The sequence below is a fragment of the Salmo salar genome, chromosome 06 (genome assembly GCF_965601325.2).
Source record: "Salmo salar chromosome 06, fSalSal1, whole genome shotgun sequence".
Lineage (NCBI taxonomy): Eukaryota > Metazoa > Chordata > Actinopteri > Salmoniformes > Salmonidae > Salmo > Salmo salar.
The window spans coordinates 21,394,584-21,416,350 of NC_138296.1; the positions used below are offsets into that span (position 1 = coordinate 21,394,584).

A 21,767-nucleotide genomic window follows, 5' to 3' on the forward strand; every position below is an offset into this window, starting at 1 on the left:
CTGTCTACTGGAGAGTATTGGGTTTGCCTGGTTCGGATGTTTTTGTTTGTTTGGAATCGGTGGATCCCATCCTGACTCACTGTCTGGTTCCCATCAGCCTCCTCGAAGTACGTCTCTAAATACATAGCAGAGCATTGGGATCATTTCACTGGTCTGTTGCCACAGTTCAAAGGCAGGATTTGCAGAGATTGATTTTCTCCAGATGGATATAGCTGCCCTGGGTCATGTCATTCTGCCCTGCTTTAAACCCATCATTATGCCCTGGTTTAAACCCATCATCATGCCCTGGTTTAAAACCATCATCATGCCCTGGTTTAAAACCATCATCATGCCCTGGTTTAAAACCATCATCACGCCCTGGTTTAAACCCATCATCACGCCCTGGTTTAAACCCGTCATCATGCCCTGGTTTATACCCGTCATTATGCCCTGGTTTAAACCCGTCATTATGCCCTGGTTTAAACCCGTCATTATGCCCTGGTTTAAACCCGTCATTATGCCCTGGTTTAAACCCGTCATTATGCCCTGGTTTAAACCCGTCATTATGCCCTGGTTTAAACCCGTCATCATGCCCTGGTTTAAACCCGTCATTATGCCCTGGTTTAAACCCGTCATTATGCCCTGGTTTAAACCCGTCATTATGCCCTGGTTTAAACCCGTCATTATGCCCTGGTTTAAACCCGTCATTATGCCCTGGTTTAAACCCGTCATTATGCCCTGGTTTAAACCCGTCATCATGCCCTGGTTTAAACCCGTCATTATGCCCTGGTTTAAACCCGTCATTATGCCCTGGTTTAAACCCGTCATTATGCCCTGGTTTAAACCTGTCATCATGCCCTGGTTTAAACCCGTCATTATGCCCTGGTTTAAACCCGTCATTATGCCCTGGTTTAAACCCGTCATTATGCCCTGGTTTAAACCCGTCATCATGCCCTGGTTTAAACCCGTCATCATGCCCTGGTTTAAAACCGTCATCATGCCCTGGTTTAAAACCGTCATCATGCCCTGGTTTAAAACCGTCATTATGCCCTGGTTTAAACCCGTCATCATGCCCTGGTTTAAAACCGTCATCATGCCCTGGTTTAAAACCATTATCATGCCCTGGTTTAAAACCATTATCATGCCCTGGTTTAAAACCATTATCATGCCCTGGTTTAAAACCATTATCATGCCCTGGTTTAAAACCATCATCACGCCCTGGTTTAAACCCATCATCACGCCCTGGTTTAAACCCATCATCATGGCCTGGTTTAAACCCATCATCATGGCCTGGTTTAAAACCATCATCACGCCCTGGTTTAAATCGCATCATCACGCCCTGGTTTAAACCCATCATCATGCAGGCTTTTCCCATGGTAGTTGTGCTTGTTATGAGAGCAGTCTGATAGTCTTGTTATCCATATTAGATAATGTTTCACCTCCTTCTCTTGTCCGGGTCTGACTGGTGAACAACAGAGCGAGGAGGAGAGAATAGAGGAGTTATTGACCCAACAATCTCACAGCTCAAGGAGACAAAGCGGAAGTCGATGAGTCAATGTGTCTGTTGGATATGATTAGCAAAGTAATGAAATCAGCCAAACTGCTACGTGTTTCAAAGTATCTCTCTCTGGTGCGCACACACAACCCTGCCCCCACCTCATCTACCTCCTCTCCTGTCTCCTCCTCCTGCCATGTCTCCTCCTCCTGCCATCTCGCCTCTCCCCTCCTCTCCTGTCTCCTCCTCCTGCCATGTCTCCTCCTCCTGCCATCTCGCCTCTCCCCTCCTCTCCTGTCTCCTCCTCCTGCCATGTCTCCTCCTCCTGCCATCTCGCCTCTCCCCTCCTCTCCTGTCTCCTCCTCCTGCCATGTCTCCTCCTCCTGCCATCTCGCCTCTCCCCTCCTCTCCTGTGTCCTTCTCCTGCATCTCTCCTCTCTCCTCCTGCCATGTCTCCTCCTCCTGCCATCTCTCCTCTCCCCTCCTCTCCTGTCTCCTCCTCCTGCCATGTTTCCTCCTCCTGCCATCTCTCCTCTCCCCTCCTCTCCTGTGTCCTTCTCCTGCCGTCTCTCCTCTTTCCTCCTGCCATGTCTCCTCTCCCCTCCTCTCCTGTGTTTTTCTCCTGCCACCTCTCCTCTCCCCTCCTCTCCTGTGTCCTTCTCCTGCCACCTCTCCTCTCCCCTCCTCTCCTGTGTCCTTCTCCTGCCACCTCTCCTCTCCCCTCCTCTCCTGTGTCCTTCTCCTGCCACCTCTCCTCTCCCCTCCTCTCCTGTGTCCTTCTCCTGCCACCTCTCCTCTCCCCTCCTCTCCTGTGTCCTTCTCCTGCCACCTCTCCTCTCCCCTCCTCTCCTGTGTCCTTCTCCTGTCACCTCTCCTCTCCCCTCCTCTCCTGTGTCCTTCTCCTGCCACCTCTCCTCTCCCCTCCTCTCCTGTGTCCTTCTCCTGCCACCTCTCCTCTCCCCTCCTCTCCTGTGTTCTTCTCCTGCTGTCTCTCTTGTTGTCTCCTCCTGCCACCTCTCCTCTCCCCTCCTCTCCTGTGTCTTTGTCCTGCCTTCTCTCCTCTCCCCTCCTCTCTGCTCCTGCCGCCTCTCCTCTCCCCTCCTCTCCTGTCTCCTTCTCCTGCCATCTCTCCTCTCCTGTCTCCTTCTCCTCCTGTCTCTCCCCTCCTCTCCTGTTCCTCATGCCTTCTCTCCTCTTCCCTTCTCGCCTGTCTGCTTCTTTTGCATCAGTGGTGCAGGGAATTACTTATTTGTTTCTCGCTGTTTACTTGCCGCTGGCAGCTTCATCTTTGAACCTTGTATTCTGATGAACCTTTGTATCGATCCAAGTTCCTTCTCTCTTACAATCTATCTCATTGTAGTACTCCTTGACGGCCCCTGTCGTGACAAACAAATGCCCACACACCCACACACACTCACCCACACACTCACACATACACAATGGCACCCTATTCCCTATGTAGTGCACTACTTTTCACCAGGGCCCATAGGGACGCAGCCAGGGACTGTCTAAAGCACTCAGGATGGATGGGGCTCAAGGCTGGGGTTTCACTGACAGCTGAATGATGTGGTTAAGTACAGGGCCACCGGCAGGTACCTGAGCCAATGACATTACCACTAGCCTGTGTCGTTGTCAGATCTCTGTGTGGAGAAAGAGACATTGAGTGACTAGAGGGCTGCTCACATAGATTTTTAACTCAGGACATGTACATGACTGTAAGCAGACATAGTACATGCGCATACACACACACACACACACACACACACACACACACACACACACACACACACACACACAAAAAGACGCATCACAATTTGTATACTTTTATTTATTTTTATTTATATAAAATGGACAATAACCTACTCTTATCAAACTTACTATACTTACCAATTTGCTATCCTATCTTGCTACTACTTCTACTAAATAAATGAGAGATTCACAGGAAGCCCATCTCTGAAGCCAACTCCAACACCCCTGGAATGGCTTCCAGCTTCTCCATCAGTAAAAAGGTTGCCAGAGCTCACACACTGCTCGTATAACTCAGTCCTCACTCTCAACTAGGGCTGTTAGGGTGACCGTATTACCTCCACACCGGCGGTCACGAGTCATGACGGTACTCAAATTCCACGTGACCGTTTAGTCATGGTTATTAGGCTTCTCCAAGCTCTGATGCTGCTGATGGTCATTAGTAGCCTACCAAACGTGCTAACTGTCTGGTACTCAGCACTCTATTGCCCCTCTAATCACTCTGACATCAATGCAAATGTATTCAAAAAATCTAATCAAACACTTCATGAGACCCCATGAGCTCATGTTGCGCAACATTTCTATAGGCTATGCAATTGCGTGAGAAAACAGTGATGGCCTCTATTAAAAAGATGAGCATCCCATCAGCTTTCAATAGGCTAGGCATACTATATTTATTTCTCAACTTTCCTAATATTAAGCACATTGCTACGCTTTACAACAGGAGTATAGCCTACCTGGCTGGCATGAAAATGAACCACAGGAAAAGCGTCCTGCATTAGCTATTTAAGTGCATAGATGACATGTATTTTCGAGACGGGTGCATGATAATGGTCCATTCTAAATCAAAACAAATTTCACACATAATATTTAGTATATCTAAAGACAATATTAAATCAAGAATAGTCTGATGGGGGACAATATTAGCCTGTCACTTGTGAATGATATATTATCACTTGTGAATGGTTCCCAGATTGTGTGCAGGAAGGCAAAAAACAACACATGCCTTTTTTTGCTACTTTTTCAAATCATAGTCTCATGTAGCCTAGCCCATAGGCCTAAATGTTCATGTAAAATCAGTTTTATTGAACACAACATGCAAATGCACAAATTACCCACATATTTGTGATATGCAATCTGATTCTGTGCTTTATTGTAGAATTATAAAACATACATGCACACACACAGACGTGCGCGCTCACACCGACTCTCTTTCTCACACACACACACACACACACACACACACACACACACACACACACACACACACACACACACACACACACACTCTCACCATTTTCTATTTCACCCTTTGAACAAATGAAAGCCATTTTGAGTGATACTTAATTAAAATGTAAATGTTGCCGCCCAGTGAGAAAAAGCAGTTTCTCATTATAGAGAATAGATAGGCTATAGGATGAACCTTCGGTGCTGCACTTATATCCTTTGTGTCTCATCAAAACCACTGACTGAGGTGGCCTGAGGCCAGAGAGGAGAGGGAGAGACACAGACATGGCGAGAGTAGAAACGAGGATGCGGTGTGTGTGTGTGGGGGGGGGGGGGGTGGAAAGATTTCCTTGAGGTACAGGCTGTTCATTTCCCTTTCAAATTGGTGGTGTGTTTAATAGCCTGATACACACACCTCACTAATACATTGTTTGTTAGACTACTCTGTCCATAGTGGGTGAAAACATGCTTTGGTGATGACGTTTCACTTCCTTATGTTACACAATACATTTTACCAAGACAAATGGGACTCTTCATGTTCAGAATAGTTCAGTGGGGTCTTTCTCCAACATATCATGAACATTATATCCAAGAAGTCAGATTTCGTAACTCAATACATCCCATAATAAGCACCGGGCTCTGTCGCTCTGAGCGGTGCAGCGTTGTCGCCAACATTTTTCAGGATTTTACATTTAGTGGCCATCATCTTCCAAGTTGTTTCCGCTGGTTGCAAAATTAGCATGATACAAGCTGAATTCAATATAAAAGGATTTGGAGGGAAAAAAAAGCTTGGGGTAGGCTCTGTGCTCCGTTTGACATTTCACAGAGATTTGCTTGTTTTTGTGAGAAGTCTTCGAAAAAGAAACTTCACAGTAACATGAACAGCATATATGAAAATACTTCACTGTACAAAAATATAAACTCAATATGCAACAATTTCTAAGATTTTACTGAGTTATAGTTCACAAGGAAATCAGTCAATTGAAATACATTAATTAAGCCATAATCTATGGATTTCACATGACTGGGAATACAGATATGCATCTGTTGGTCACAGACACCTTAAAAAAAAGGTAGGTGCGTGGATCAGAAAACCAGTTAGTATGTGGTGTGACCACCATTTCCCTCATGCAGTGCGACATCTCCTTCACATAGAGTTGATCAGGCTGCTGATTGTGGCCTGTCGAATGTTGTCCCACTCCTTTTCAATGTCTGTGCGAAGTTTCTGGATATTGGTGGGAACTGGAACACGCTGTCGTACACGTCCATCCAGAGCATCCCAAACAGGCTCAATGGGGGACATGTCTGGGCCATTTTTGTGTACAGATCCTTGTGACATGGGACTGTGCATTATCATGCTGAAACATCAGGTGATGGTGGTGGATGAATGGCATGACAATGGGTCTCAGGATATCTTCATGGTATCTCTGTGCATTCAAACTTGCAGAAATGCAATTGTGTTCGTTGTCTGTAGCTTATCCAACACATCATAACCCCACCGCTACCATGGGGCACTCTGTTCACAACGTTGACATCAGAAAACTAGGATTCATGAAGAGCACACTTCTCCAGCATGCCAGTGGCCATCGGAGGTGAGCATTTGTCCACTGAAGTCGATTACGATGCTGAACTGCAGTTAGGTTAAGACTGGACGGACAACGAGCACGCATAGAAGCTTCCCTAAGACGATTTCTGCAGACATTCTTCAGTTGTGCAAACCCACAGTTTCATCAGCTGTCCAGGTGGCTGATCTCAGATGATCCCGCAGGTGAAGAAGCTGGATGTGGAGGTCCTGGGCTGGTGTGGTTACCCGTGGTCTGCGGTTGTGATGCCGGTTGGACGTACTGCAAAATTCTCTACAACAACGTTGGAGGCGGCTTATCATAGAGAAATTAACATTAAATTCTCTGGTAACAGCTCTGGTGGACATTCCTGCAGTCAGCATGTCAATTGCACACTCCCTCAAAACTTGAGACATCTGTGGCATGGTGTTGTGTGATAAAACTGCACATTTTAGAGTGGCCTTTTATTGTCCCCAGCACAAGATCAGCTTCTTGATATGCCACACCTGTCTGGTGGAAGGATTATCTTGGCAAAGGAGAAGTGATCATAAAAATAAAAAAAACGGTGAAATGACAGTGAAAATAACAGTAGCAAGGCTACTGAGGATCTGAGGACCCATGACAAATCGTTTGTCTCATGAGGGGGTTTGTTGGTGATGTGGACACCAAGGAACTTGAAGCTCTCAACCTGCTCCACTACAGCCCCGTCGATGAGAATGGGGGTGTGCTCGGATCTCCTTTTCCTGTAGTCCACAATCATCTCCTTTGTCTTGGTTACGTTGAGGGATAGGTTGTTATACTGGCACCACCCGGCCAGGTCTCTGACCTCCTCCCTATAGGCTGTCTCGTCGTTGTCAGTGATCAGGCCAACCACTGTTGTGTCATCTGCAAACTTAATGATGGTGTTGGAGTTGTGCCTGGCCATGCAGTCGTGGTTGAACAGAGAGTACAGGAGTGGACTGAACACGCACTCCTGAGGGGCTCCAGTGTTGAGGATCAGTGTGGCAGATGTGTTGCTACCTACCCTCACCACCTGGGGGCGGCCCATCAGGAAGTCCAGGATCCAGTTGCAGAGCTTAGTGATGAGCTTACATCCGATGAGCGTTGGAGCCGGTGTAGTACGATTCAATCTTAGTCCTGTATTGGCGCTTTGCCTGGTTGATGGTTCGTCGGAGGGCATAGCAGGATTTCTTCCGGGTTAGAGTCCCGCACCTTGAAAGCGGCCACTCCACCCTTTAGCTCAGTGCGGATGTTGCCTGTAATCCATGGCTTCTGGTTGGGGTATGTACGTACAGTCACTGTGGGGACGACGTCCTTGATGCACTTATTGATAAAGCCAGTGACTGATGTGGTGTACTCCTCCATGCCATCGGAAGAATCCCTGAACATATTCCAGTCTGTGCTAGCAAAACAGTCCTGTAGTTTAGCATCTGCTTCATCTGACCATTTTTTTATAGACCGAGTCACTGGTACTTCCTGCTTTAATTTTTGCTTGTAAGCAGGAATCAGGAGAATAGAATTATGGTCAGATTTGCCAAATGGCGGGTGAGGGAGAGCATTGTACGCGTCTCTGTGTGTGGAGTAAAGGTGATCTAGAATTTTTTTCCCTCTGGTTGATGTGCTGATAAAAATGAGGAAAATCTTGAGACTTCCTTAGATTTCGTGCACCAGCTGTTGTTCACAAATATACACAGACCGCCTCCCCTTGTCTTACTGGAGTGTGCTGTTCTATCTAGCCGGTGCAGCGTATATCCCGCCAGTTGAACGTTTTCCATTTCGTCATTCAGCCACGATTCGGTGAAACATAAGATATTACAGTTTTGATGTCACGTTGGTAGGATATTCGTGATCGTACCTCGTCTAATTTATAGTCCAATGATTGTACGTTGGCAAGTAATATTGATGGTAAGGGCAGATTTCCCAATCGCTGTCGGCGGATCCTTACGGGCCACCCCAACCCTGTGTCCTCTAGTACATCCTTTCCATCCCGCTAGTTGAAGAAAAAATCTTTGTCTAATCCGAGGTGAGTGATCGCTGTCCTGATATCCAGAAGCTATTTTTTGCAGTAAGATATGGTTGCAGAAACATTATGTACAAAATAAGTTACAAATAACGCGAAAAAAACCACATAATAGCACAATTGGTTAGGCGCCCGTAAAACTGCTGCCATTTCTTCCTGCGCCATCTTTCACATAATCATTAACAGGGATATAAAAAAATTTGTACACAATTTGAAAGAAATCAGCTTTTTGTGAGTATGGAAAACTTTTGGGATATTTTATTTCAGCTCAAGAAACATGGGACCAATGCTTTACATGTTACGTTTATACACTGCTCAAAGAAATAAAGGGAACATTAAAATAACACATCCTAGATCTGAATGAATGAAATAATCTTATTAAATACTTTTTTCTTTACATAGTTGAATGTGCTGACAACAAAATCACACAAAAATAATCAATGGAAATCCAATTTATCAACCCATGGAGGTCTGGATTTGGAGTCACACTCAAAATTAAAGTGGAAAACCACACTACAGGCTGATCCAACTTTGATGTAATGTCCTTAAAACAAGTCAAAATGAGGCTCAGTAGTGTGTGTGGCCTCCACGTGCCTGTATGACCTCCCTACAACGCCTGGGCATGCTCCTGATGAGGTGGCGGATGGTCTCCTGAGGGATCTCCTCCCAGACCTGGACTAAAGCATCCGCCAACTCCTGGACAGTCTGTGGTGCAACGTGGCGTTGGTGGATGGAGCGAGACATGATGTCCCAGATGTGCTCAATTGGATTCAGGTCTGGGGAACGGGCGGGCCAGTCCATAGCATCAATGCTTTCCTCTTGCAGGAACTGCTGACACACTCCAGCCACATGAGGTCTAGCATTGTCTTGCATTAGGAGGAACCCAGGGCCAACCGCACCAGCATATGGTCTCACAAGGGGTCTGAGGATCTCATCTCGGTACCTAATTGCAGTCAGGCTACCTCTGGCGAGCACATGGAGGGCTGTGCGGCCCCCCCCCAATGAAATGCCACCCCACACCATGACTGACCCACCGCCAAACCGGTCATGTTGGAGGATGTTGCAGGCAGCAGAACGTTCTCCACGGCGTCTCCAGACTCTGTCACGTCTGTCACGTGCTCAGTGTGAACCTGCTTTCATCTGTGAAGAGCACAGGGCGCCAGTGGCGAATTTGCCAATCTTGGTGTTCTCTGGCAAATGCCAAACGTCCTGCACGGTGTTGGGCTGTAAGCACAACCCCCACCTGTGGACGTCGGGCCCTCATACCACCCTCATGGAGTCTGTTTCTGACCATTTGAGCAGACGCATGCACATTTGTGGCCTGCTGGAGGTCATTTTGCAGGGCTCTGGCAGTGCTCCTCCTGCTCCTCCTTGCACAAAGGCGGAGGTAGCGGTCCTGCTGCTGGGTTGTTGCCCTCCTACGGCCTCCTCCACGTCTCCTGATGTGCGAAGTGGTCTGTGGTCACCACCTGCAGAACCACTCCTTTATTGGGGGTGTCTTGCTAATTACCTATAATTTCCACCTGTTGTCTATTCCATTTGCACAACAGCATGTGAAATTTATTGTCAATCAGTGTTGCTTCCTAAGTGGACGGTTTGATTTCACAGAAGTGTGATTGACTTGGAGTTACATTGAGTTGTTTAAGTGTTTCCTTTATTTTTTTGAGCAGTTTATATTTTATATTTGAGATTCTTCAAAGTAGCCACCCTTTGCCTTGATGACAGCTTTGCACACTCTTGACATTCTCTCAACCAGCTTCATGAGGTAGTCACCTGGAATGCATTTCAATTAATAGGTGTGCTTTTTTAAGTAATTAGTGGAATTTATTTCCTTCTTAATGCATTTGAGCCAATCAGTTGTGTTGTGACAAGGTAGGGGTGGTATACAGAAGATACCCCTACTTGGTAAAAGACCATATTATGGCAAGAACAGCCATTGTGTTACATTGTGTTGTTTAAGTGTTCCCTTTATTTTTTTGAGCAGTGTATTTTTGTTCAGTGTATATGTCTTGTCTCAAAATCGATATCTATCTCACCTTCATATAGAAAGAGTGGGAGGCCCCAGTGCACAGCTGAACAAGAAGACAAGTATATTAGAGTGTCTAGTTTGAGAAACAGACGCCTCAGAAGTCCTCAACTGGCAGCTTCAATAAATAGTACCCACAAAACACCAGTCTCAACGTCAACAGTGAAGAGGCGACTCCGGGATGTTGGCCTTCTAGGCAGAGTTGCAAAGAAAAAGCCATATCTCAGACTGGCCAATAAAAAGAAAATATTAAGATGGGCAAAAGAACACAGACACTGGACAGAGGAACTCTGCCTAGAAGTCCAGCATCCCAGAGTCGCTTCTTCACTGTTGATGTTGAGACTGGTGTTTTGCAAGTACTATTTAATGAAGCTGCCAGTTGTAGACTTGTGAGGCATCTGTTTCTCAAACTACACACTCTAATGTATTTGTCCTCTTGCTCTGTTGTGCACCCCGGGACCTCCCACTCTTTCTATACTGGTTAGAGCCAGTTTGCGCTGTTCTGTGAAGGGAGTAGTACACAGCATTGTACGAGATCTTCCGTTTCTTGGCAATTTCTCGCATGGAATAGCCTTCATTTCTCAGAACAAGAATACACTGACGAGTTTCAGAAGTTCTTTGTTTCTGGCCATTTTGAGCCTGTAATTGAACCCACAAATGCTGATGTTCCAGATACTCAACTAGTCTAAAGAAGGCCAGTTTTATTGCATCTTTAATCAGGACAACAGTTTTCAGCTGTGCTATCATAATTGCAAAAGGGTTGTCTAATGCTCAATTAGCTTTTTAAAATGATCAACTTGAAATAGCTAACACAACGTGCCAATGGAACACAGGAGTGATGGTTGCTGTTAATAGGCCTCTGTACGCCTATGTAGATGTTCCATAAAAATCTGACATTTCCAGCTACAAAAGTCATTTACAACATTAACAAAGTCTACACTGTATTTCTGATCAATGTTATGTTATTTTAATGGACAAAAAATTGTTTTTCTTTCAAAAACAAGGACATTTCTAAGTGACCCCAAACTTTTTAACGGGAGTGTACATATTTTTGACATGGCTCTAGATGAAAAGCTGTTTCAGGTATTTGAAAAATTTACATTTCGTTTACCACCCCCCCAGCCATCCTCACTTACTTTGTGCCCCCTCAGGTTTTGGGGTGCATGACGCCCTTGGTGGCCAGTTTCTGCTCTACTTGCTTGTACAACTCAGAGAAAGAGCACAACACGTACTAACAGCAGCTGCCAAACAGCCTACCCAACTGTTCTGAGGCGTCATGATCGTTCTAAAGCACACATATGCATACATTCTTTTCACATAAAAGGCACTTTTCTTCTACCTTTTGCCGCAAGTGTGTTGATAAGAGTCTCTGTCACTGACATCTATCTCTGTGTTCTGTCTCCTTCAGGATTGAAGACCTACCTGATCTCAGGGAGGAAGGTGGAGCCGTGCCACTGTAGCTGTTCCCAGCTGGGCCTGGTTGGCCTGGAGCCTGGGGGGGACACCCACTGTCCCACACCCCATGCCCACACCCCAGATGGACCCCCCAGAGCCCCCTCAGCTTGTGGCCTACCCCAGGGAGGGGCTCCCGACAGAGCCAAGGTGAGGACATGGTATTCTGCAGGGTAAAGGGGAGATGGGGGTCATGTGTGTGTGCTCATTCCCCTTTTTGGTGGTTTTCTACTGTGTAACTTGGATAGACATATTCTTTGGATGTAACAACATACTATACTTCGACTTCATTTAGAAAATGGTCATAGTGTAACAAATGTTCAGCTCAGTAGACATGTCTTCAGAACATAATTGTAGGGCCCTGTGTTTTGAGCAGTATGTTACATGAGATTCTATTCTGTATTTTAAGCCTTATCCAGAAATTAAAATTACACCAAAAATATAAGGAATTGTTTGAGGATGGTGTTGGACCATTTGACCTAAAAAGTTAATCAAAGTTTAAATGAAGGTTAAGATCCAAGCATGTTACATAATTGCATAAAACACAGGGCCCTAACTTAACAAGATATCTACAGTTGAAGTCGGAAGTTTACATACACCTTATATGTTTAAACTCAGTTTTTCACAATTTCTGACATTTAATCCTAGTAAAAATTCCCTGTCTTGTACAAATAATAGTAGAGATAAGGATTTATTTCAGCTTTTATTTCTTTCATCACATTCCCAGTGGGTCAGAAGTTTACATACACTCAATTAGTATTTGGTAGCATTGCCTTTAAATTGTTTAACTTGGGTCAAACGTTGCAGGCAGCCTTCCACAAGCTTCCCACAATAAATTGGGTGAATTTTGGCCCATTCCTCCTGACAGAGCTGGTGTAACTGAGTCAGGTTTGAAGGCCTCCTTGCTCGCACACACTTTTTCAGTTCTGCCCACAAATTTTCTATGGGATTTCTCTATGGGAGGTCAGCGCTTTGTGATGGCCACTCCAATACCTTGACTTTGTTGTCCTTAAGCCATTTTGCCACAAATTTGGAAGTATGCTTGGGGTCATTGTCCTTTTGGAAGACCCATTTGCGACCAAGCTTTAACTTCCTGACTGATGTCTTGAGATGTTGCTTCAATATATCCACATCATTTTCCATCTTCATGATGCCATCTATTTTGTGAAGTCCACCAGTCCCTCCTGCAGCAAAGCACCCCCACATGATGCTGCCACCCCCGTGCTTCACGGTTGGGATGGTGTTCTTCGGCATGCAAGCCTCCCCCTTTTTCCTCCAAACATAACGATGGTCATTATGGCCAAACAGTTCTATTTTTGTTTCATCAGACCAGAGGACATTTCTCCAAAAAGTATGATCTTTGTCCCCATGTGCAGTTGCAAACCGTAGTCTGGCTTTTTTATGGCGGTTTTGGAGCAGTGGCTTCTTCCTTGCTGAGCGGCCTTTCAGGTTATGTCGATATAAGACTCGTTTTACTGTGGATATAGATACTTTTGTACCTGTTTTCTCCAGCATCTTGACAAGGTCCTTTGCTGTTGTTCTGGGATTGATTTGCACTTTTCGCACCGAAGTACATTCATCTCTAGGAGACAGAACGCGTCTCCTTCCTGAGCGGTATGACGGCTGCATGGTCCCATGGTGTTTATACTTGCGTACTATTGTTTGTGCAGATGAATGTGGTACCTTCAGACATTTGGAAATTGCTCACAAGGATGAACCAGACTTGTGGAGGTCTACAATTTTTTTTCTGAGGTCTTGGCTGATTTCTTTTGATTTTCCCATGATGTCAAGCATATAATGTAATGTTCACCAACAGAGACAATTCTCTACTCTCTTACTGTTACTCTTGAAGTGTAGGAGTGTTGACCTAGGATCAGGTCACCCCTGTCCATATAGTCTTATTCACTATGATCTAAAAGGCAAACCTGATCCTAGATCAGCAAGCCTACTCTGAATACGGCTCATGAATGTGTTGACATTAGTATACATCGGATTTGGTCCCCATGGTGGGTTTAGTGTCATGATGGAGTAATGAGGCTCCATATAGAGACAAGATACAGTGCATTCGGAATGTATTCAGACCCCTTGATTTTTTTCCCACATTTTGTTACGTTACACCCTTATTCTAAAATGTATTAAATAAAACATGTTCCTCATCAATCTACATACAATACCCCACAATGACAAAGTGAAAACAGGTTTTTAGAATTTTTTGCAAATGTATTAAAAATTAAAAACTGATCTCATTTACATAAATATTCAGACCTTTTGCTATGAGACTCGAAATTGAGCTCAGGTGCATCCTGTTTCCATTGATCATCCTTGAGATGTTTCTACAACTTGATTGGAGTCCCCCTGTGGTAAATTGAATTGATTGGACATGATTTGTAAAGGCACACACCTGTCTATATAAAGTCCCACAGTTGACAGTACATGTCAGAGCAAAAAAACAAGCCATGAGGTCGAAGGAATCCGTAGAGCTCAGAGACAGGATTGTGTTGATGGACAGCCTCCAAAACATTTCTGCAGCATTGAAGGTCCTCAAGAACACAGTGGCCTCCATCGTTCTTAAATGGAAGAAGTTTGGAACCACCAAGACTCTTTCTAGAGCTGGCCGCACAACCAAACTGAGCAATCGGAGGAGAACGGCCTTGGTTGGGGAGGTGACCAAGAACCCGATGGTCTCTCTGACAGAGCTCCAGAGTTCCACTGTGGAGATGGGAGAACCTTCCAGAAGGACAACCATCTCTGCAGCACTCCACCAATCAGGCCTTTATGGTAGAGTGGCCAGACTGAAGCTACTCCTCAGTAAAAGGTACATGACGGCCTGCTTGGCAAAAGGCACCTAAGGACTCTCAGACCATGAGAAACAAGATTCTCTGGTCTGATGAAGTAAAGATTGAACTCTTTGGCCTGAATGCCAAGCGTCACGTCTGGAGGAAACCTGGCACCATCCCTATGGTGGTGGCAGCATCATGCTGTGGGGATGTTTTTCAGCGGCAGGGACTGGGAGACTAGTCACAATCGAGGGAAAGATGAACGGAGCATTATACAGAGAGATCCTTGATGAAAACCTGCTCCAGAGCGCTCAGGACCTCAGACTGGGTTGAAGGTTCACCATCCAACAGCACAACGACGCTAAGCACACAGCCAAGACAACGCAAGAGTGGGTTCGGCACCCCATCCAACCTGACAGAGCTTGAGAGGATCTGCAGAGAAGAATGGTAGAAACTCCCCAAATACAGGTGTGCCAAGCTTGTAGCGTCACACCCAAGATGACTCAAGGCTGTAATCACTGCTAAAGGTCTGAATACTTTCCGAATGTACTGTATATTTACTCTGCTGCTACACCTATATCCAGTATTCACTACTCCTCAGTCATACAGTATGCACACACACGTGCTTTATAGATACCAATTAGCCCCCACAGTTCCACTATAATCCTCCCGTACCACCACTACATCTGCCAGTGCTGGTCGTGGGGGTCTCGTTAGGGAAAGGCAGATGAGAAGGATGAGAGGAGAAGTGAAGAGGGGAGAGGAGAGGAGTTTGGCGGACAAACTGCTGCATCCTTGGCATTACATGAGGTAACACACATGGAGAGACGTTAGAAAGCCCTTCACATGGGCTCACACACTTCACTGGTACAAACCCTCACTTCGTTGGCTCTCTCTCTCCCTCTCGTGTGTGTGTGTGTGTGTGTGTGTGTGTGTGTGTGTGTGTGTTTTTCTCTGTGTATCAGGCTGTGTGTGTCGCCTGAAAGTGAGCCAGTGTTCACAGTATTGTATGGCTGTCTGTTTTAAGTCTGTAGGTGTTACCAAGTACCTTGAACGATCCTTTCACGGCCAGTGCCTAATCATCAGATGAGTGTATATCTGTCTCTGTCCATTCCTTCAGCCTACCCCAGCCTCTTCTATGTCATCCCTCTCTCCACCTCTCCTCCTCTCACCCTGGCCCTCTCTCATCCCTCTCTTCACCTCTCCTTCTCTATCACCCTGTCTCTCATCCCTCTCTCCACCTCTCCTCCTCTATCACCCTGGCCCTGTCTCTCATCCCTCTCTTCACCTCTCCTTCTCTATCACCCTGTCTCTCATCCCTCTCTCCACCTCTCCTCCTCTCACCTGGGCCCTGTCTCTCATCCATCTCTCCACCTCTCCTCCTCTATCACCCCTCTCTCCACCTCTCCTCCACTATCACTGGCCTTGTCTCTCATCCCTCTCTCCACCTCGCCTCCTCTCACCCGGGCCCTGTCTCTCATCCCTCTCTCCACCTCTCCTCCTCTCACCCGGGCCCTGTCTCTCATCCCTCTCTCACCCGGGCCCTGTCTCATCCCTCTCCTCCTCTATCACTGGCCCTGTCTCTCATCCCTCTCTCCACCTCTCCTCCTCTCACCCGGGCCCTGTCTCTCATCCCTCTCTCCTCCTCTATCACCCTGTCTCTCATCCCTCTCTCCACCTCTCCTCCTCTCACCCGGGCCCTTTCTCTCATCCCTCTCTCACCCGGGCCCTGTCTCTCATCTCTCTCTCCACCTCTCCTCCTCTATCACCCTGTCTCTCATCCCTCTTTCCACCTCTCCTCCTCTATTACCCTGGCCCTGTCTCTCTATAGGGCTGCTATTGTGGTTGGTATTGTATCCATTGAATCTGATTGTGTATCATTGTGATTCTAATTAGTGGTAAAGTGCTGAAGTGCTGAGTTCGTGCTCTCTCTCTCGCTCTCGTTTGATCTCTCTCTCGCCCTCTCTCAATGGGTCCATTTCTCATAATCTTTTTTTGTCTGTTTCTCTCCCTGTCTCAATCTCTCTGCCCTCTGTCTCTCTCTCTCTCTCTTTGTCCTGTTTCTGTCAAGCTGTTTTTCTCTCATTCATTATTTATCTTTTTCTCCTCCCTCCCTCTACTCAACTCTCTTTATTTCTCTCGGTTATCTCTCTTCAGCCTCAATTTACTCATTCTTTACCTCTCTCTCCCTCCCTTCCTCTTTCTCCCTAGCTTTCTCGCTTTCCATCCCCCCCTCAAATTAAAATTGGAATAGAAAAATAGCGAAGACATCAAAACTATGAAATAACACATATGGAATCAATTAGTAAGCAAAAAAGTGTTATATATTTGAGATTCTTCAAAGTAGCCACTCTTTGCCTTGATGTGACTTTGCATTCTCTCAACCAGCTTCACCTGGAATGCTTTTCCAACAGTCTTGAAGGAGTTTCCACATATGCTGAGCACTTGTTGGCTGCTTTTCCTTCACTCTGCGGTCTAACTCATCCCAAACCATCTCAGTTGGTGTTTAGGTCGGGTGATTGTGGAGGCCAGGTCATCTGATGCAGCATTCCATCAATCTCCTTCTTGGTCAAATAGTCCTTACACAGCCTGGAGGTGTGTTGGGTCATTGTCCTGTTGAAAAACAAATGATAGTCCCACTAAGCGCAAACCAGATGGGATGGCGTATCGCTGCCGAATGCTGTGGTAGCCATGCTGGTTAAGTGTACCTTGAATTCTAAATAAATCACTGACAGTGTCACAAGCAAAGCACCATCACACCTCCTCCTCTATGCTTCACGGTGGGAACCACACATTCGGAGATCATCCGTTCACCTACTCTGCGTCTCACAAAGACACAGAGGTTGGAACCAAAAACCAGAGGACAGATTTCCACTGGCCTAATGTCCATTGTTCATGTTTCTTAGTCCAAGCAAGTCTCTTCTTCTTATTGGTGTCCTTTAGTAGGGGCGACAGGTAGCCTAGTGGTTAGCGTGTTGGGCCAGTAACCGAAAGGTTGCTAGATCGAATGCCCGAGCTGACAAGGTAAAAATCTGTTGTTCTGCCCCTGAACAAGGCAGTTAACCCACTGTTCCCTGGTAGGCCATCACTGAAAATAAGAATTTGTTCTTAACTGACATGATTTAAGACATGAAGGTCAGTCAATGCGGAAGATTTCAAGGACTTTGAATGTTTCTTCAAGTGCAGTCACAAAAACCATCAAGCGCTATGATGAAACTGGCTCTCATGAGGACCACCACAGGAAATGAAGACCCAGAGTTACCTCTGCTGCAGAAGATAAGTTCATTAGAGTTACCCGCCTCAGAAATTGCTTATTTGAGCTGTTCTTGCCATAATATGGTCTTTTACCAAGTAGGGGTATCTTCTGTATACCACCCCTACCTTGTCACAACACAACTGATTGGCTCAAATGCATTAAGAAGGAAATAAATTCCACTAATTACTTAAAAAAGCACACCTATTAATTGAAATGCATTCCAGGTGACTACCTCATGAAGCTGGTTGAGAGAATGTCAAGAGTGTGCAAAGCTGTCATCAAGGCAAAGGGTGGCTACTTTGAAGAATCTCAAATATAAAATATAAACTGCTCAAAAAAATAAAGGGAACACTTAAACAACACAATGTAACTCCAAGTCAATCACACTTCTGTGAAATCAAACTGTCCACTTAGGAAGCAACACTGATTGACAATAAATTTCACATGCTGTTGTGCAAATGGAATAGACAACAGGTGGAAATTATAGGCAATAAGCAAGACACCCCCAATAAAGGAGTGGTTCAGCAGGTGGTGACCACAGACCACTTTTCAGTTCCTATGTTTCATGGCTGATGTTTTGGTCACTTTTGAATGCTGGCGGTGCTTTCACTCTAGTGGTAGCATGAGACGGAGTCTACAACCCACACAAGTGGCTCAGGTAGTGCAGCTCATCCAGGATGGCACATCAATGCGAGCTGTGGCAAGAAGGTTTGCTGTGTCTGTCAGCGTAGTGTCCAGAGCATGGAGGCGCTACCAGGAGACAGGCCAGTACATCAGGAGACGTGGAGGAGGCCGTAGGAGGGCAACAACCCAGCAGCAGGACCGCTACCTCCGACTTTGTGCAAGGAGGAGCAGGAGGAGCACTGCCAGAGCCCTGCAAAATGATCTCCAGCAGGCCACAAATGTGCATGTGTCTGCTCAAACGGTCAGAAACAGACTCCATGAGGGTGGTATGAGGGCCCGACGTCCACAGGTGGGGGTTGTGCTTACAGCCCAACACCGTGCAGGACGTTTGGCATTTGCCAGAGAACACCAAGATTGGCAAATTCGCCACTGGTGCCCTGTGCTCTTCACAGATGAAAGCAGGTTCACACTGAGCACATGTGACAGTCTGGAGACGCCGTGGAGAACGTTCTGCTGCCTGCAACATCCTCCAGCATGACCGGTTTGGTGGTGGGTCAGTCATAGTGTGGGGTGGCATTTCTTTGGGGGGGGGGCCGCACAGCCCTCCATGTGCTCGCCAGAGGTAGCCTGACTGCCATTAGGTACCGAGATGAGATCCTCAGACCCCTTGTGAGACCATATGCTGGTGCGGTTGGCCCTGGGTTCCTCCTAATGCAAGACAATGCTAGACCTCATGTGGCTGGAGTGTGTCAGCAGTTCCTGCAAGAGGAAGGCATTGATGCTATGGACTGGCCCGCCCGTTCCCCAGACCTGAATCCAATTGAGCACATCTGGGACATCATGTCTCGCTCCATCCACCAACGCCACGTTGCACCACAGACTGTCCAGGAGTTGGCGGATGCTTTAGTCCAGGTCTGGGAGGAGATCCCTCAGGAGACCATCCGCCACCTCATCAGGAGCATGCCCAGGCATTGTAGGGAGGTCATACAGGCACGTGGAGGCCACACACTACTGAGCCTCATTTTGACTTTTAAGGACATTACATCAAAGTTGGATCAGCCTGTAGTGTGGTTTTCCACTTTAATTTTGAGTGTGACTCCAAATCCAGACCTCCATGGGTTGATAAATTGGATTTCCATTGATTATTTTTGTGTGATTTTGTTGTCAGCACATTCAACTATGTAAAGAAAAAAGTATTTAATAAGATTATTTATTTCATTCAGATCTAGGATGTGTTGTTTAAGTGTTCCCTTTATTTTTTGAGCAGTGTATTTTGATTTGTTAAACACTTTTTTGCTTACTACATGATTCCAGATGTGTTATTTCATATATTTGATGTCTTCACTATTATTCTATAATGAAGAACATAGTAAAAATAAAGGAAAATCCTTGAATTAGTAGGTGTGTCTTTTGACTGGTACTGTGTATATATAGAAACTCAGCAAAAAAAGAAACGTCCTCTCACTGACAACTTAACGTGTAAATATTTGTATGAACATAAGATTCAACAACTGAGACATAAACTGAAGAAGTTCCACAGACATGTGCTTAACAGAAATGGAATAATGTGTCCCTGAACAAAGGGGGGGTCAAAATCAAAAGTAACAGTCAGTATCTGGTGTGGCCACCAGCTGCTTTAAGTACTGCAGTGCATCTCCTCCTCATGGACTGCACCAGATTTGCCCGTTCTTGTTGTGAGATGTTACCCCACTCTTCCACCAAGGCACCTGCAAGTTCCCGGACATTTCTGGGGGGAATGGCCCTAGCCCTCACCCTCCGATCCAACAGGTCCCAGACATGCTCAATGTGATTGAGATCCTGGCTCGCTGGCCATGGCAGAACACTGACATTCCTGTCTTGCAGGAAATCACGCACAGAACGAGCAGTATGGCTGGTGGCATTGTCATGATGGAGGGTCATGTCAGGATGAGCCTGCAGGAAGGGTACCACATGAGGGAGGAGGATGTCTTCCCTGTAACACACAGCGTTGAGTTTGCCTGCAATGACAACAAGCTCAGTCCGATGACGCTGTGACACACCACCTCCACCTCCACCTCCAAATCAATCCCGCTCCAGAGTACAGGCCTCGGTGTAACGCTCATTCCTTTGACGATAAACGTGAATCCGACCATCACCCCTGGTGAGACAAAACCGCGACTCGTCAGAGTAGAGCACTTTTTGCCAGTCCTGTCTGGTCCAGCGACGTTGGGTTGGTGCCCATAGGCGACGTTGTTGCCGGTGATGTCTGGTGAGGACCTGCCTTACAACAGTCCTACAAGCCCTCATTCCAGCCTCTTTCAGGCTATTGTGGACAGTCTGAGCACTGATGGAGGGATTGTGCGTTCCTGGTGTAACTTGGGCAGTTGTTGTTGCCATCCTGTACCTGTCCCGCAGGTGTGATGTTCAGATGTACCGATCCTGTGCAGGTGTTGTTACACGTGGTCTGCCACTGCGAGGACAATCAGCTGTCCATCCTGTCTCCTTGTAGCGCTGTCTTAGGCGTCTCACAGTACGGACATTGCAATTTATTGCCCTGGCCACATCTGCATTCCTCATGCCTCCTTGCAGCATGCCTAAGGCACGTTCACGCAGATGAGATGGGACCCTGGGCATCTTTCTTTTGGTGTTTTTCAGAGTCAGTAGAAAGGCCTCTTTAGTGTCCTAATTGCCTACTGTCTGTAAGCTGTTAGTGTCTTAACGACCGTTCCACAGGTGCATGTTCATTAATTGTTTATGGTTCATTGAACAAGCATGGGAAACAGTGTTTAAACCCTTTACAATGAAGATCTGTGAAGTTATTTGGATTTTTACGAATTATCTTTGAAAGACAGGGTCCTGGAAAAGGGACTTTTCTTGTTTTGCTGACTTTATATATATCATTGTTAGTAAGGATCGTGCTTTGTTGAGTTTGAACCAAATGTGGGTGTTACCCTTTTTGATCTGCTTTAGTGAAAGGTCCGTTTATACCATATGATCAATCCTCCCAAGTCACTACCCTGTTTTATGTTTTTATGTTTGAATGATGGAAGTAACATTTCCCTATAGCCTGGAGGACATTGAGTATCTATGACACCATGTTTCTAGAATAATTATTATGTCAAGACTTTGGTATTGTTAAGAATATCTGGGTTTGTGGTTTTAAGACCTAAGCTAGTAGAGTACAAGCCCTGGAAAATAAATACCTATTTAACAGTGAAAATATGTTTGCATGTTTGTGAATTAACAAAAATAAAACTGTTTTGTGTTTACGTGCGTGTGTGGTTGATGCACCCAATCAATACTTAGGCTAAGCACACTAACCACACAACACAAGAGTGAATGTGTAAACTACAGTATGAGAAATTGTCAATACTAGGATTGAAGAAACTGTGTAAATGATATAAATGGACAAATACCTCTCCTTCTCTCTCTCCTTCTCTCCAGTCTCCCTGTCTCTCCTGCAGTGCGGCTGTAGTTCCAAAGGAGGATCAGGTTCTGGAGAAGGGCACGGTGCAGAACGGTTGCCATGACGATCACACGACCAATAGCAGCATGGTTTGCCTTACCTTACCTCACTCTAGTGAACGTTTGACCTTTGAACCTGGCCGTGACCTTTATTCATCC

General features: G+C 46.0%; 1 protein-coding gene across 2 annotated transcripts in view; it reads left to right on the forward strand.

Moving 5' to 3' along the window:
* Positions 1-21,767, forward strand: part of LOC106606489 (adenylate cyclase type 9) — a 91,267-nt gene that overhangs the window by 57,562 nt on the left and 11,938 nt on the right. For both annotated transcript variants that reach the window (XM_082976362.1, XM_014202717.3), the window contains 2 exons: positions 11,464-11,657; positions 21,588-21,698. In XM_082976362.1, the coding sequence (XP_082832488.1) occupies positions 11,464-11,657; positions 21,588-21,698 (305 nt within the window). The remainder of the gene's footprint in view (positions 1-11,463; positions 11,658-21,587; positions 21,699-21,767) is intronic.